Here is a 17,159-nt window from a genome sequence, read left to right as displayed (position 1 = left end):
AACCCTAACAAAACCAAACTTATGATCTTTCAACCTATCAAACCCCACACCAACCTTCATCACCTCCAGCAATAATACAAAAATTACTCCTGAACCAGAGACAAAACTGCTAGAAGTCATAATTGATAAGTTGAGATTTGATTTGCATGTATCACAGACAGTTAAGAAAATACACAAAAAATGGGAACACTATACAGAAATAAAAAAAATTCTAACAGATATTTCTAGGGTAGCTGTTGCCAGAACCCATCTCCTAACAGACTTCGACAAACTAGATTCATGTTATAACAAGATAGCCAAGTTTGTCATTGACCCCTACACATAGGACATACCACTGCCTCACTAAAAAAAACTCTCCTGGCTTGAACTACCACAGCCTTTATCTTATAATCAGTTAACCATGGCTCATAAACTGCTTTATCACCCTGAGAAAATTCCAGCTCTCCTAAATATACTACAGCCCTATCCTAACAAGCGTTTGCTTCGCTCAACAAATAAATCATTGTTACAGGTAACCAAAGCTACAAATACTGCAGGAGACTCTATATTCCTACCACATAGCAAAAGCGTGGAATATACTTCCTCACTATCAGATCTACTAACAACCTCACTCAATTAAAAAATAAAAAACTACTAAAAAGTTACTTAGCTGACATATGGCCTTGCTCATGTAAAACTCCAGGCTAAATTAGTTCTGCTACTGCTATTTCTCCCCTACTTATAAAAATACCATGGTATCTTTTTTCCTGAACACTTTTCCCTTCCTCTATCTATTGCTATACATAACTAGATAGTAACATTTTAGTAACTAATTGTAAATGTCACCTTCAAATAAAATATAAATTTTCATCCCTTCCCGTATAAATTATCTTTCTGACATCCTTTATCCTTACTTCTTTTCTCTTCTTAACTCCTACTGAATAGTTAGTGATTTTGTAATAATATACTTATTCTAATACTTTTTCTTTTCTTATTCATAAGTGTAAACACTTACTCTGTATTCTATTACCTACTGTAAACCAAATGTTCAACAACTATATGGCTTGTCTTTTCACTTTTTTACAGATATTCTTCAGATATTTTTATTGCTGCATATATTACAAACCGGTACCTTATGGCTTGTCATTTACTTTTCTTCAGATATTTTTCTAATTGTTGCTAAATCAGACAAACTGTGTCAGTTTGTGTTTTAATATTTATTGTGCAATGTCTTTAATTACAATATTTATGTCATCTCTCTTACCATTGTTTAAAATTAATCACTATGTCTAGGTTTATGTATTGTTACTATGTTGGAGCTTTTCTTTCCAGGCCTCTGCTGAAAATGGGTTTCTGCCCAGTCAGACTTTCCCAGTAAACAAATGTAAAATAAATAAATTGTGGAACTTTTTTTCTTATTTAAGGTGTGTGTTGTGGATATTGACTTTAGTTCTAATGAAGTCCTAGGTTTTAGGTCGAAACCACTCAAAGTTCAGATAAGCATTTTTTATTTTGATCTTTAACTGATGCCATTTGGATTATTCCAGTTCTGCATTTTTGTTACACGGTTGTTTTCTACTTGACAGCTAAGCATTCCTTGATTTTAAGAAGTCAGTAGGTCTCCTTAGCATCTTTTACATTTTTGAAAGTGCAGTTGATAAACCCAGGGTCCTTTGAAATGTCAGAATGTTTAGAAATGCAGACGCTGGGAAATAAAAGGTAGCAGGGTGACTGACGTTTGTCACAACCTAGACTGTGTATTTACCAAAATGAGCTTCTTGGTGCATATTTTCAGCTTTGCAGGATATCTGGCATGTCAGAGCAGTTGTACAGTTTGCGTTCCCTTTCAGAGAAACAGTGTGGGGGGTGTAAAATAGTGAATGAAACCTAGTAAGTAGTACAGGTGGTGATAGCAACATTTAGCATGGCATGTTACCAGTTTCTTTTATTAGTTTTCTTTTAATAGAGATTGATATCAGTAGTATGGAATACTGTTACTTACTAGATTACTAGAGGTGGTCTTGCTGGGCCAGTGTACAGAACCTTGTTTTTCACTTATGTGGCTTCAGCAACATTTGAACAGTTTAAAGATATTGACTGTGTTTAAGGTATTTCAGTTTGTGTGCTAACAAAAAAAAAAAAAAAAAAAAAAAAAATATATATATATATATATATATATATATATATTTTTTTTTTCTTTTGACAATGAAGTGAACATTATTATCATTTGCTTCAAAAAAGCTGCTCTTTGTTTATTTTCTGTAATCAGCACATTTTTATATTATCTGTTAAGAGTGATTAAGACAGTTTTTAAAAACATTTGCTGCTGGTGAGTTTTGTTTACCATAGCTGTGATGAGCATGTTGCTGCTTACATGCTGATATGCCGTGGATGCTTTCTGTGGGACATGATTGTGACTGGGTATGGCTTGTACTCGGGGTCACTTTGTTTCTGTCTGCATTTATCAGGGCACATTTGTAAGTGCCATTGTCTGTATTCTTCTGCAGGTGCAATCATATGGCTAGTGCAGTGTAATGGTTGTAATAATGTAGCAAAGTCAGTGTATCCTTTGTTTCACCCTTAAGCTGTACATTCCATAATAACTATTACAGTTGCAGCTTTCTCGTGGCTGGACAAGAACAAAATTGCTATATTATATCCAGCTATGCATAGTGACATGATAAAACACTATGACTATGCATATACACCTTGATCAGCAGAGGTCATATATGACATTCTTCTAGTTATTTTTCTCTTAAGTTTTTGAAGCACCATTTTCATCATGAAAAAGCTGTAGTTTCATGCAGAAGTGGATAAATGTAAACATTGTGTAGTCACTCAACTGACAAGTAAGATCTCCAAAAACTGTAAAGGTAAGTAGCACATCTTGCAAAGAGCTCCATGTTTATTTCTTTATCTTCACCTTGAAGCCTCATTTGACCCATAATTCATCAGAGGTGAAGGACCGAAGAGCGTTATTCCTTTTTATTGTTGAAACTTTTTAAGCTACATTAAAGTGACACTAAATCTTCTGTAACTTGATCTGTGCTCTGCACATTGGCAGCTTTGAATCCCCAGCTACTAGGAGATTGTTCCGCAAAGAAGGTGCTGTAATTACAGAGGTACAAAAGTGTTTTTATTGCAAGTCAGATGACTGCCAAGCATGCACATTTACATACTGTTGACGTCAGTATGAACTAGTTGCCTTGTGCTTTGTTTGTAGATCTGTCTGCTCTGCTTTTATAGTAAAAGCCATTGCACTTTTGTGGAGAAACCGATCCAGTGGATGATACTGTACAGGTAGTCCAGCATTCCAGTATTTATATAGGTGTTAAGAGAAAAGATAAACTTGAGGGTTTCATCAGCAATGCAGTAATGTTATCCTTGTTGAATGATTTTATTTGAAGAAGAGTTGGGAACGGATTTTCAGAGCTCTGAGGATTTGCTAGTGACTGTGAGGGATTGAGAAAAATAGAATTGCAATGATGTTGTTGACTGTTTTGATATGGCGAACTTAACTCCATATTACATCTGGAATATTTTTAAAAAGTGAGCATATTCCTTTTTCCTAGAGTTTAACTATGCACCTTCATAGCCATGTCCCTGATTTTTCTGAGATTCTTAAAATTTGTGAGCTGTTCCAAACTATAGAAGATTGCAGTTACTAAACAGAGACAATTATGATGAGCTGTAAGATCCTAACCAATTTGTGTTTTCAAGACATGAATGTCAAGAGGTGAATCTGGTCACCCATTTCAAGAACACATATTAAATAGTTATGATCAAAGAGACCTGATCATAATTGTAGCACATGGAGCTTTTTATCTGGTGTATGTGCTGTTTGTTACAGTAAAGAAGTGTCATAATGCAGAGTGCTTCAAAATTTGTAAAGTATCGAGCCACTCAGCAACGCAGACGGGAGGAAGAGTCGCACTGTCAGTTTTCCCCAAACAATTTGGCCATAAAACAGACCTTTCACTATGTAATTTGTGTGATGTGAGCGAGACAGTAAAATGTATAATAGCAGTAAAATCTGTAAAATGCTTCAAATATGTTTTGTGGTGGCTGTTTTTAGTTTCATTCTAGACCATAAAATCTAACAGAGCTGAAAGGTGCTTAACTAAACAAAACACCTTTCTTGTGTCAGAGGCACTTAACGAAGTTGTCTTTTCCCTAGATTTGCAGTGTAATCACAGTACTCCATGTGCCACAGTGCCAGCTATTACCATTCTAGACTTATTATGCAGAGATTACATTTATTGTGCAGTTGGTGTATAATTGTAATACACATTGTAACCATGCTGTGGGCTGTTAATTTGTAGGGAAAATAATGCTGCCATGCTTTTTGCCCTGTCTTCACTTAATATGTTACCTCTAATGTCTTGTAGGGTGTACAACTCTACATAGCTCTACATCTCCCTTATACTACTACGACTACTTACCTTGTGTATTGTGCCCTTGTAGAGTGTATCGTGATGACATACTGTGTTCCTCTATCTTTGTTATTGTGCCCCTCCCGTAATCGATTCTGCACTGTATTGTTGTAGGTAGTACAGTGTTGCTCTGTTGTATGCCTCTTTCATTGTACAGTAGCCTCACGTTCAATCCACAGTTCATTTGCACAGTGCACTTGTAGGTCACACATTGTTGCTCATTTGTATTTATATATTGTGCTGTGAGGAAACTGTGCTTGACTAGCAGTGCAGCTCTCTTGTGCACCTTGCATTTCATTGTTTGCTGCATACTGAACATGCTGAACGCAAGCCGATTGTTTCTGAATCACATGTCAGACTGGCATGTTTTTCTGAGTTAGCTTGGTGAGCAAGTCACCATCTGCATTGAACATAATACATAATGTTTATAGGATAAAACTGGACTGCTTCAACAACTTTGCGTAGACTCTGTAAATGTTTTGGGGTCCTTCTCCATCTGCTGAATTCATTATTTCTGGCACCACTGCTAAATGACTGTTAGGCGCATTTGTTTCCTCTTTAGCGGCAGGACTTTGCATCAGGCTCCATTAAACATTTTCATGTGGCTTTTTTATGTAATGCCCCTAACCTTCCTTCCCCAAAGTACACCTTGTGCACTGAGACAAGGCAACTAGCTGTGCACTGACTTACACACTCTGCAGACATATGCACTGGAGCTTTTCTACTGCACCCTTCCCACTCTTTGTACTGGGAGACATTGGAGTGTTACTTGAACCCTCGGCACTTAAAACGAAGTGAGAGAGAGCTAGTTTAATGGCTTACAAATTCCCCATCCTAGCCAAAACAACACCTAGGCCACAAGATGAACCATGGTGGCCAGCAGCATACTTGGCTACCCTGCCCCATGACTGTGAACTGTTTCCTGACTCTTGGTACTCATTTTTTCTAGATGCTTTAATCTAGGTGTCTGCTTTTCCCTCTAGTTTTCATGCTCTCAGATATTTGTTTAGCTTCTCTTTTTTTAGCAGCAAAATGGTTGCATTATATATAGTTTACTTGATATTAATGGCTAGTCACCCAGCCAACCCAGTGTCTACGCACACATAGTGAATGTGCAGTATTCTGAAGTCTAGGAATCTCTGCTTTCCCTATGTCCATTTACAGTTTGTACCGTGTGTGTGTGTGTTTGTGTGTTTTCAATAGTTCCGTGTATTCCCAGCAAAATACTAAGTCTCTGTAAACAGCTGAAAATAAAATTTTAATATTTATTCTCTGGGTATAAATATTCGTAAGTAAATTAAGTAAGTGCTGCAATTAAAAGTTAAAGCTGTAGAACTGAACTGTTGCTAACATATTGTCTTTGTGAAAACAGCAGGTTCCAGGATGGTGCTCCGTCATGTCTGGGTTTTCATGTTGTTTGTATTATCCATTTCACATCAGGAATTTGTGTAACTGCAACCGTGTGATTTGCAGTTTGGAAGGTCTAAACTTCATGGAAGCATTTGAACATTTATTTTGGGTTGCATTGTTCATCTTTGTACCTCCCACTGATTTATCAAAGCAGGTTGCTTTATTTCTCAAAAGTTGCCCACATGTTAGGATTGTTGGGCCGTGTAGCTTACTCCTTAGCATGTTTTTTTTTTTTTTTTTTGCTTTAGCCACTCGTTAATATGTTTTGTTTTGTGTCCCTACTTCAGGAATTCCCTGATGTTCCCATGTATGGATAGACAGGCAAATGATTTTCTGAAACAACATACAAAAAATAAAATGCATGTCCATGTCATGTTTCCGTAGCTTTTGTCGGTGCAACCCTAAAGTTGTTTTGATTGTGGAGGCGAAGCCCTCACTTGCACAGGAGATGTGTGGGTTATAGCCATCAACATAGAAGCATTTTGCCAGCGTGTTGTACAGAGGCTCTAGCTCCAGTTATAACTGTTAATTTGTTTTTTATTGTGTTCTTGGAGAGGGAGGCAAGAAAGGTAGCATGCTGTTGGGGGGTGTAGGTATAGTTGACAACTAGTGAAACAGCTTTGTGTAACTTAAAATGCATTCCGAAGGATATTCTTGTATTTCAGATTGAGTTGGGAGCATAATTTTGTATTAAGTTTTGGCTGCTTGTATTCGTAGGGGCAGTGACCTCTTTAGAACCAAGGGAAAATGTTGCTTTGAGTTCATAATACTTTGTTTTTCTGTTTTTCAGTATCAGCGATAGTTTCCTAACTGTGAAAGGAGCTGCACTTTTTCTACCTCGTGGAAATGGCTCGTCCACACCTAGAATCAGTCACAGGCGCAGCAAACATGCAGGTATTTTGATGTTTAACTCTGTCTTTGTGTGTTGTAATCAAGGAATTCATCACGAAGCTTGTTTGCATGTTAGCATTTCTGTTCTGTGTTTTTCTGATCTAATATTTAGGTGATATGTAGAAGTGCATTTCTATAAAATAAATAGCAGATTGTAAATTTTTTTGTACTTTAAAGATTGTACAGAAAAAAAAAGTATTAATTTATGGCGTCTAACCAACTGTCTTAGTCATGTTCAAGTATGCATCACCTGTGGTGGTGTCCCCTCTAGTCGATGATGCAGAGCCAAAGGGGGTGGGTGTGTGTGTGTGTGTGTGTGTGTGTGTGTGTGTGTGTGTGTGTGTGTGTGTGTGTGTGTGTATAATATGCCTTGTGATGCTCATGATGTGGCATATGTGTAGTAGTGTGACAAACTCACACTGTTATTTGTTTATGCAGCATGGCTCAGTGGCAAGATTTGTGCCCAACAGCTTTAAAGTGAGGGTTCAATACTGACATCCTGCCGCTATTTGTGTAGAGAGTGCATGTTCTCATGTTTTTGTGAGGTTTGTCTAGGTACTTTGGTTTCCTTCCACATCCTAAAAATGTGTTTATAGATTGGATACAAAGTTGTCCATATGTGTTGCATTTTTCCTTTTGTTTGGCCTAGGTTGTGACAGAGTGTGAGCAGGGCCAGTCCACTTACTTAAGTTAACTGGTAAATTAATTAAATTGTTTACACTAACATTATCGTTCTGAGTGTATGGCCCTTGTACATTTTACATGGTATAGGTTAGGAGGTATTAATTATGAGCCTTGTTCTTTTTGAGGTGTAATGCATTGGGCTGCATGTGCCTTATGCTCTTCAATAAGAGAAGCGTGTTTATGTATTTCTCTAAAGTATGAGCTTTGTGTCATATACTTAGATGTTGGTGCCTTTCTGCTGTGTTTTGGGAGTCTCTTTCATGGTGTCACCATTTAGTGTTTATTTGGCATTGGCAATGATTTGGACCTTTTTTTTATTTTGCCTGAGTATCCCCTGGGTCACACTTGTTTTCAGTGGAACCTAGGCAGAATTCTCCACCAACATCTGCTAAGTGTTCTGTATGTGCTGATATATTCATTTCAAACTTTGGTAGCTCATTACCAACTTAAATATCACTTCTACCATTTTCCAGGCGCTACATTATTCCTCCAGAAGCGAAGAGCTTATTTTTTTTAGAAATATATAACTTTTTTTTTCCTTCATGCACACTACATTATGAAGTACAGTTGTAGAGTGTTAGTATTGTGTATCACACATATTCATGGTAACAGGTTTTTATGCCATGTGCCACATATTCCTGTGAGCGAGTTTAGTGGTCAAAAGATGTGGATTTCAGCAGGAGGAAAGGACCACACAGCTTTTTTAGTTTGCCTGTCAGTTACTGGATAAGCTGCTACTTTTCAAGTGTTTTGCCTCTTCCTTTCTCTACTCCCTTTAATGAAAGACGCATTCTTATTCCATGCATCTGCAAGTTAAGTTATTTTATTTGCTTATCTGCGCTGTCTGCTGATTGTTAATTCTCTAGAGTGAGACTAGAGCTTAATAGTGGTGAGGAGTGCTTAACAGAATTTTAATCACCTTTCTAACATCAATGAAGTGCTTATCAAGCCTGACTTTTCTGTGATTTGGGGGCATAATTGTGGAGCTGCATGCATTGCAGTTGCATGTTGTTGTACTTGTACATATTATTATATGTATGTATATCAGCTCCATGGTTGCTCAACTGTGGAGAAAGAGTTGACAACCTCATCTGTGGAAGCAGCAGTCCCCACAAAGGGTTTTCAGCATTCTTTTGCAGTAAACCAACTCTGCCAGCAAGTCAAAATGCCACCATGCTTACAAAAAAAAAAAAAAACACTACAAATTTACAGTAAGATTAAAAAAAAAAAAAAAAGGCAAAAACTAACAGTGAAGCAGAAGAAGCATAATGTATGAGATGAAACCACCATAAATTTAACCTTTTTTCCTTCAGCTGTTTTCCATGGAGTCTGTTCAGGCACTAAAAAAAAAGGTTTTATGCTCTCTACCTTCAAGCCTGTTTAAACTTTAGTCTGCTTTTCTTTTTATGATTTTTATGGCTTTTGATCTAGGGCAGTGCACCATTTGAGCAGACTTCATCTTAACTGTCCCCGTATTATCTGTATAATCGCATTAGGGTTGCACACTGTAGTACAGATTATGGTCCTCTGTTTATTTGCAAAGGAGGGCAGTATTTTTCCATTTTCTTCTGGTGATGTTTTTTCCTGCTTGTATAGCAGGTATTCCACCAATTTTCCTTGCTGCTTGGTTACCTTTCAGTCATGTAATACTGCTACCCACAGATTGCTTTCTTCTTTTGTTACTGCTACTGCCTCTCCCCACTGTGTAATCCTATCTGTGCTTCTGCTTCCAGATGCAAATTTTGCATTTTTTTTTTAATTTAAAGCTGCCATGTCTGTTTGCGGCACTGCAGTATACAGTTTGGAGTAGTTACATGAAAGGTATGTCATTTCACACTGTCCTTTCGTACTTCCTTCCTTCCCCTTAAAAGGTTTGCTTCTTGATTTTTTTTTCAGGTAGAATTGTTATCCTTTTGTGAAAACCATCAGAAAAGTAGTTTGAAGGTGCATGCCTTCATCCTGGCAATGATGAGATCTCTGCTGACTTAACTTCTTACAGACACCTGGCAGATATGGTCATTTGTCAGAAGTATTGTAGGTAAAGTACAGTTGTGTAAAATCTTACCATAATGGTACATGGCCTTCACTGCTGTAGTATTCATTAAAGAACTGATGTCCCACCCTGGGCAGTCCATTGCTCGGCCAGTGTAGATAAGCTTATAAGAGATCTTGTTTGCGCCACATGTCACATTTATGCTCCCCATACAGAACGTAGGTACATAAAAGGTATGTACAGATGCAACTGCCCACAACTGAATTGCCCCAGAAGAGAACAGACATCACAGGACAAAGGAGTCTGTGCACATCCAGAAGGGGAAAATAATGCAGAATAAACAATGGGGTTGGAGGGAGGGAGCAAATACTGCAACGTTGAAGAGAAGGACATCCTAAGATTTTGCACAACTGTACTATGTCCTGCTATATCACTGTTGCAGTATTCATTGAAGAAGGGAGAGTTAAAAAAGTTCATGAAATAGAATGGAAGTTGGAAGGCTGAAAAGTGTCCTCAACAAACCCACATAAAATGGTTTCGGCAAACTCTGCTCTGGCCCTAGAAACCATATCCACCTTATAATGCTTAGTAAAGATGTGCACTGAAAACCAAGTAGCAGCTTCAAGGATGGAATTGGTGTCCAACCCCTTGAAGAAGGCACCAGAAGAGACATGCCTAGTTGAATGAGGTCTAAAAGAAGCAGAGACTTACCATGAAAAGAATAACAAAAAGAAATGGCCTTAAATATCCAGGAGGAGATGGATTGCTTAGAAATGGCCAGACCCAAAGACCTGGGATGAAAGGAAACAAAAAGCTAATCAGACTTGTGAATAGTCCTAGTTTTATCCGAGTAGTACCTGTGCTGTCTTTGCAAATCCAAGGTATGCAAGACCCTCTTACTGGCAGACTGAGGAGAGAGGAAAAAGGAAGAAAGTTGTACCAACTGATTTAAAGACACCTCTTTAACCACGGTGAATTACTATGAAAGGGGCACCCTGTACCTGTGAAAAAAAGGAGGAATGGCCATAAGGGCTTGAAGCTCAGAAACCGTCTGAGCAGAACTAAGAGCCAGCAATAAAACAGTCTTCCAGTTAGAGTGTAGAGTGTTGCAAAGAAGCAGAATCTGCAAGCTCAAAAGGAGCCAGAGTCAATTTTTCCAAAACAAAATGAAGGTCCCTAGGAGCAAGGATCTGTTTTCTTGGAGGTCTAATATGCAGGATGCTTTTAAGAAACTGTTTGACCTCAAAACGAGAAGTAAGAGGAGAAGTCAAGGGCAGACAAGCAGAAATGGCTGACAAATGGGCTTTCACAAAAGAATAGGCCAAGCCAGAATGGAGCAGCTCACACAAATAAGAAAGGACCAGAGGGGACCCCCACTGAAACAGGGTCCCGGTTACAAATGTGGCTCCAGACTGAAAATCCTTTACATTTGGACATGTAAGATTTTCTGGTTGAGGGGTTCCTTGCCTCCTGTAAAACCTTGTGCACATCCTCAGAAAAGTTTGCACGAATGGATCCAAACCTTGTCCTGTCACCCACAGTGTCGGTTGCAGAGTGAACAAGTGGGGATGGATGAGATACCCCTTGTCTTGTGTGAGGTAATTTGTGATGATTGCCACTGGCCAGTTGCATTAAGAGGGGGAACCAGTGCTGTCTCAGCCAAAAGGGAGTCACTAGCAAGATTTTTGGGGTGTCCAGCTGAATCTTCTGCAGGACTGTTGGAAGTAGAGGAAGGTAAGCATAAAGAAACTTCCCCTTCCAGGGAAAAGAAAGGCCATCCGTCTTCCAGGCCAGATGGCATAGGACTGTGGAATAGAAGAGAGGAAGCTACCTGTTCAGAGGGGAGGCAAAACATCTGCCTGAGCAATACTCCATCGATGGACAATGTCTAGAAACACGTCTCTGTGAAGCTTCTGTTCATGAGCCTGTGTTTTGGTCCTGCTCAGACAGTCTACCACAAGACTGTGCTTTGAAGGAATGTATACTACCTGAAGAGTTAACTGATAACTGAGAGCCACATCCCAAGTCTGCCATCCTGCAGAGGAGGTAAGATTTTGTCATTGTCGTCGTCCCCCGCTTGTTGACATACCACATCACAGTAATGTTGTCCGTGTACACCTTCAAGAGACCCAGAGAGAACATGGAGGTGAAAAAGCTGAAGGGGCAGAATCAGAGCCCTCATCTTTTGGTGTTGATATTGTCTAACTTCTAATGGGGAGGGCAAAGACGCTGAACTTTCAAGTGACCAAGAAAGCTCCCCACCCTGAGGCATTGGTGAGCAGCTCTTGAGAAGGAACTGGAGGCTGGAAGGGCCAGCCTGGGTTGAAAACGAACTGTCGAATCAACTACCCAGATTCTTCCTTGAGACAGGGAAGGAGAGTTGCACTAAAATTCAGAGGGTGGCAGTGCTGCAGCCAAATCGACTTGAGGTACCATTGAAGCTTCTGCATATGCAGTCTGGCAAGAGGAAATGTCAGAATAGAAGAGGCCATGAATGCCAGGGACCAAAAAAAAAACTCCCTGGCTGACATGGCAGTCAGGGGAAGAAGAAACTTAAAGAAAGCTGTCAAACAACATTATCTTTGGGGGTGGAAGAGAGGCCAACATTAGCACCATGTAAATCCTGCAACCCAGATGCATATGATCCTGAGTGGGAGTCGAGACGGACTTTTAGAAGTTGATAGAAAACCCCAGAGTTTGAAGAAGAGAGAATGGTGAACTGCAAATCCTGCAGCAGTCAACTGGGAAGAAGGATCCTGAAGCAATAGGTCATCTAGATAAGGAAAAATCTGAATGCCTTTGAGCCTGCAGAAGGCAATCACAGGAGCTATGTTGTAACCCTGACTGATGATAGAAAGAGCCCAAGAGTCTGAAGTGATGAGATGGAAGGTGAAGGGAGAGGTGAAGAGGCAAAAGAACTTGGTCTAAAGGGGAGGGGATTTTCAAAAAGAAGCAGACATCAGATAAGCGAGGCTTCAGGGCTACAGAAATCTGAGAAGCCTTAATAGGCGGGGGGCACCTCCCGCCCTTCCTGCCCTTAGAGGCCTGGCAGGGTTGCCTGCGAACAAAAGCAGATGTAGAAGGATAATTCCTTTGGAACTTGGGGATAAGATAGATAAAGATATGTTTTAAGGTCTTGCAAGGTTTTGCTTTTCTCTTGAAGATAGTTAAACAAGTCCGCAGCAGTTCAGAAGGATGAATATTATTCGAAGGAGCATCCAACAACTTGGCCTTAATGTCCTCGGAAAGAGGAATGGAGATGAAGTCAAGAATAATGCCTCATGACAACTCCAAAAGCATCAGCCATAGAAGAGGCATCAGCAGCACGATAGCTACACTTAATAGAGTGGCGAGCCACTTGAGAAGTAGAACCTAATAATGATAATGCAGAGGATTTGCCATCAGAATCCGGGAGGGCAGATATTACCTGACAAGCCAAGAGCAGTCAAGGCCAGAGCATATGTGGATCTGATAATTAACAGTCCTAAAGGCCAAAGTAGAAGCAGTCTAAACTTTCTTGCCAATCCTCTCCATTGCCCTGCTGTCCTTATCAGAAGGCAAAAGTTTGGAAGAGGGCAAAAGTTTAAAAGGTTTGTCAGAAGAGACTGACACCACAGCAGGATCAGCAGAAGGACATTTAAATAAAAATAGGCAATCAGGAACCTTATAGAACCTATCAGGTTTCATAGAAGCAGGAAGTTGAAAATCAGGAACCTTGGAAGCAGCAATGAAAGTATCTTAACAAGGCAGCCAACACAGGAGGAACTGCCAGTGGTTTAGGAGTATCCACTTGAAGCAACTCTTATAATATTTTCTCTGAATATCTTAGACTTGAGAAGAATCCCACTTAAAGAATTTCATCATCTAGCAGTTGTGCCCCCAAAGGACAGTTCCTTGAAAGGAGACTCTGGGTTAACAAACTCCTCCTCATCAGAACCACAAGCCAAAGGTGAAGGCATCTGTGAAGAATAAGATAAAGACCCTTCACCAGACAGGAATCCTCAGCTGAGAAATCTGGTTCCCTAAGTTTAGAAGGGGTAGAAGTCCAGAGGAGTAGGTACTAAAACCCCTTGAGGAGTCTTTAGGGCCATTAAGGCAGAGAACAAGCCCTGAGTAAACTCATGCCATTCCCTTTGAGGATCCCTAGGAAAGACTGAAACCGGCTTCAGTTTTTGTCTTTTCTTGGAGGAGACATCAGCCTCAACAAATACCGGAGGTTCTGACCCTTGGCAAGATTCGAGAAGAGAATCTAGAACTTCCTCCCTGACCAGTATCTGTGGAATCCCTCTAGGACCATCTAAGATAATCAACCACAGTTCCCCTCGACGTCTTTAGCAGACGCCTGCAAAGTCTCTGAGGATATACGAAAAGATGGATCCATGCCAGCCTCTGGCAGGGTCGTGGCAGAGGAATCTGATGTAAACAACGAATGACCTACAGAGCTATTACCTGCTTCTAGAGGGATGTCCAGTGGAGGATGGACAGCTAAAGAATCCGTCCGAGACTTCTTACCTAGCAGGAGTATCTTGGGGTTAAAGGATTCTGCCATGGTACCCTGGGCTATAGGCATCTAAGTAGTTGGTTTTCAAGATAAATAGATAAATAGCCAGGGAAGAAACTACTTCTGAGTGTCTTAGACACAAATGCGTTACAGTTACCACAATAGTTATGGTCGTGGGATGTGCCCAAGCAAGAAAAGGCACTGTTTGTGATGATCCTTGTGGGGGATCTGCCTCCCACACTAACATTTTCCCCTCTTGTATGACATTGACTTTAGGCAGTGATAAAAAATACAAGCTCAAGAAATTAAATTGAAAATAAAAATAAAAAAGAACCCCAACAGGGTACTTATCTGGTGTTGCTAATTAGTCAGTACAGCAACAAAATGTTCAAACCAGTTGGCAACAACAATGTTCAAACTGGCAGCAAAAGATTTTCTGGGTAGTTCCGTCCATGCATCCGTTTTATGCTTTACATTCTGTGTGTGTGGAGCTTAAATGTGACATACGGTGCTAGCAAGATCTCTTTTAAGCTTATCTATACTGGCAGAGCAGTGGGCTGCCCGGGCATGGCATCCCTTCTTTAATGAATACTGCATCAGTGATGTAGAAGGACATCTGCATGAGCTTAAGTCTTTAAAGGGTACTAAGTGGATCAGACTGTTGCTTTATCCTGGGTATGGTGACATGTCTAGTGGGTGTGGTGAAACCATACAAGTGGTCAAGAATTTCACTGAGTCAGTGCTAGTTTCATGCATGCCATTACATTCAAGAGAGGAAGCCCAAGGTTGGCCTTAAGCATAGTAAATCCCCTTGCATGCTGCAGGTTTGTAAAAGTGCAGTTGTGTCAAAAGCAACACAACTGCTGATTAGTGTTGCTCTATGGGATGAGTCAGTAGCACAGGAAATGTAATGTCCCCATCTGTGCCCTGCTTTTGGTTCAGCTTATGGTTTCATTTTCAGTATACAGAGGGAATACTGAGACATTCTGTTATTTCTTAGAGCCACAGTAATCTGAGCATGAGATAGAAGGCACATGTGTTTATAAATTAGGTTGGTGCGGGCAGGGCCTCATCTTCACCTGGAGGGTAGTGAGTGGTGTCAGAACTGATGTGGGAGTGATATCTGCCCTCATTTCTGCAGTTAATGTTGGAGAGCATAATCTGAAACATTTATGACAGTAGAAACATTTAGAAACTGTTTTCCTCCTGTCAAATGCTGAGTGGAAGAATTCCTTTTAGGCTGAGGTGGCAGTTATAAACCAGCACTAGAAGTTAAGGTAGACATAGTCACAGTCTTGCGAAGTTAAGGAGACTGTGCTTCAGAAGTTTTTGTGATTTAGAATTTTCTTACTAACCATCTTGCATACTAAAATGTACCTGTTTCTTACAGAGCATGGAAGTATGGTCAGTAAAGTGTCATAGTTTTTAATTTGCAGTGCCCCTATTATAGTCACTTTATACCTTTTGTGGTAACTTTTGGCTTTTCTTGAGAATGTGGCCTTTGTGCCATTAGTAGCAGACATGTAGATGTCTCACAGTTGTCAGTGCACTGGCAGAGACCCCCCCCCCCACACACACACACACACACACACACACACACACACACTCACAAAGGACTAGATGCATTCACCTTGGTCTGCATCTCTGTGTCTTATGTGTTTTGTTTGTCTTTCTTATTATTACCGCTTAATGTCAGCAGGTTTTTGCTTGTGTGAAAGGTACTGTTGTGTTAGTGTACTATAGCAGTAGTTGTCCTACTTCTCACTGTTGCAGAATTCTTCACTCTTGTGATATCGTGCCAAGGATATCCCAACATCCAGCCAGTATACAAAATCCTTTACACCTTCCACATGTCACACATTAGATGTATGTCCTACATGTAAGGTGTAAGGTACATATGTCATGTATGGACACCTAATCCTCAGAACTGAAGTGCCCCAGAAGAACCAGAGCACTCCAGAGAAACAGTAACATGCCCATCCAGGAGAGTCAGAAGGAGATAAGGGTAGAAAAAGAAAACCAACCCCTGAAGCAGCATTAGAGCAACAGAAAATAACTGGGGGCAGGAACGAGGGACCAAATACTGCAACAGTGAGAAGCAGGATATCTGCTGGGCTGTTGTCGTAAGATCTTACACATCTGTACTGTGTTCTTCCTGGTCACTATTGCAGTGTTCTTTATTCTCGAGAGCACAAAAATTACTGGAAAGTATGGTAGGAGGAACGCAGAAAAGAGCCCTCCACAAACCCATTATTGATAGCCCTGGCAAATCCTGTTTTGGCCCTGGAAATTGCACTTTTATCAAAACATTACAGGGTAGATGTTAACAGAAGGCCAAGTATCCGCTTCCAAGATGGCTCTAGTATCCAGACCCTTGAAAAAAAGCACCAGAAGAGGCTACTGCCCTAGTAGAAAGAGCACGGATAGACGAGGAAGGCTACTTGCCATGAAAAGAATAACAAAAATAAATGGCCTTCGAAATCCAGGAGGCGATGGTTTGCTTAGACACTACCAAACCCAGTTTCCTGGCATGAAAGGAAACAAACGGTTGTTCAGATTTTCTGAAGTATTTTGTGTTATCCAGGTAGTAGCTCAGCTGTTTGTGTAAATTCAAGATGTGTAGGACCCTCTCACTAGGACTCTGTGGAGAAGGGAAAAAAAAGGAAATGGTGCCTGTTCTTGTGAAAAAAAAAAACAAAAAAGGAGTCTTTGAGGGACAGTGCTGCAGAGAAGAAGAAAAGGTAAGCTCAAAAGGAGACCAAGTTAATTTTTCAAGAACAAAATTAAGGTCCCAAAAAGGAGGACTAGGTTTTCTTGGGGGCCTGATATGAAGGATGCCTTTTAGGAATTGTTTGACTTCAAAACTAGAAGCCAAAGGTAAACTCCGAGACAGACTGGTAGAAGTGGCTGACAAATGAACTTTAACAGGAGAATATGGCCAAACTAGCATTGAACAATTCATAATAATAAGAAAGAACTATAGACACCCCACAGAAAAAAGTTCCTTGCTCATGCTTGAGACACCAAATAGAAACTCTCTTCCATTTAGCTACATAGGATTTTCTAGTAGTGCGTTTTCTGACCTCCTGCAAAACCCAAAGCAGTTCTTCATAAAACTGGTGGCTGAAAGGAATCAAAACTCTCTCATTTGAAGTGTCGACAAGTGAGGTTGAGTGAAAGCCTTCATCTTGTGTGCGCAGATCCAGCCTGTGAGGTGCTGTCTTGTTAAAAAGGTAGTCTCCAGCAAGATTTTTGGGTGCGTCACACA

General features: G+C 40.2%; 1 protein-coding gene across 3 annotated transcripts in view; it reads left to right on the top strand.

The window, feature by feature from the left end:
* Positions 1–17,159, top strand: part of SSH2 (slingshot protein phosphatase 2) — a 1,225,984-nt gene that overhangs the window by 1,078,162 nt on the left and 130,663 nt on the right. For all 3 annotated transcript variants that reach the window (XM_044054469.1, XM_044054467.1, XM_044054468.1), the window contains one exon: positions 6,613–6,716. In XM_044054469.1, coding sequence (XP_043910404.1) covers positions 6,613–6,716 — 104 coding nt within the window. The remainder of the gene's footprint in view (positions 1–6,612; positions 6,717–17,159) is intronic.

Source organism: Protopterus annectens, chromosome 13.part0, assembly GCF_019279795.1.
Source record: "Protopterus annectens isolate FY-2018-M chromosome 13.part0, PAN1.0, whole genome shotgun sequence".
NCBI lineage: Eukaryota > Metazoa > Chordata > Ceratodontiformes > Protopteridae > Protopterus > Protopterus annectens.
This window is presented reverse-complemented; position numbering and strand designations above follow the sequence as displayed.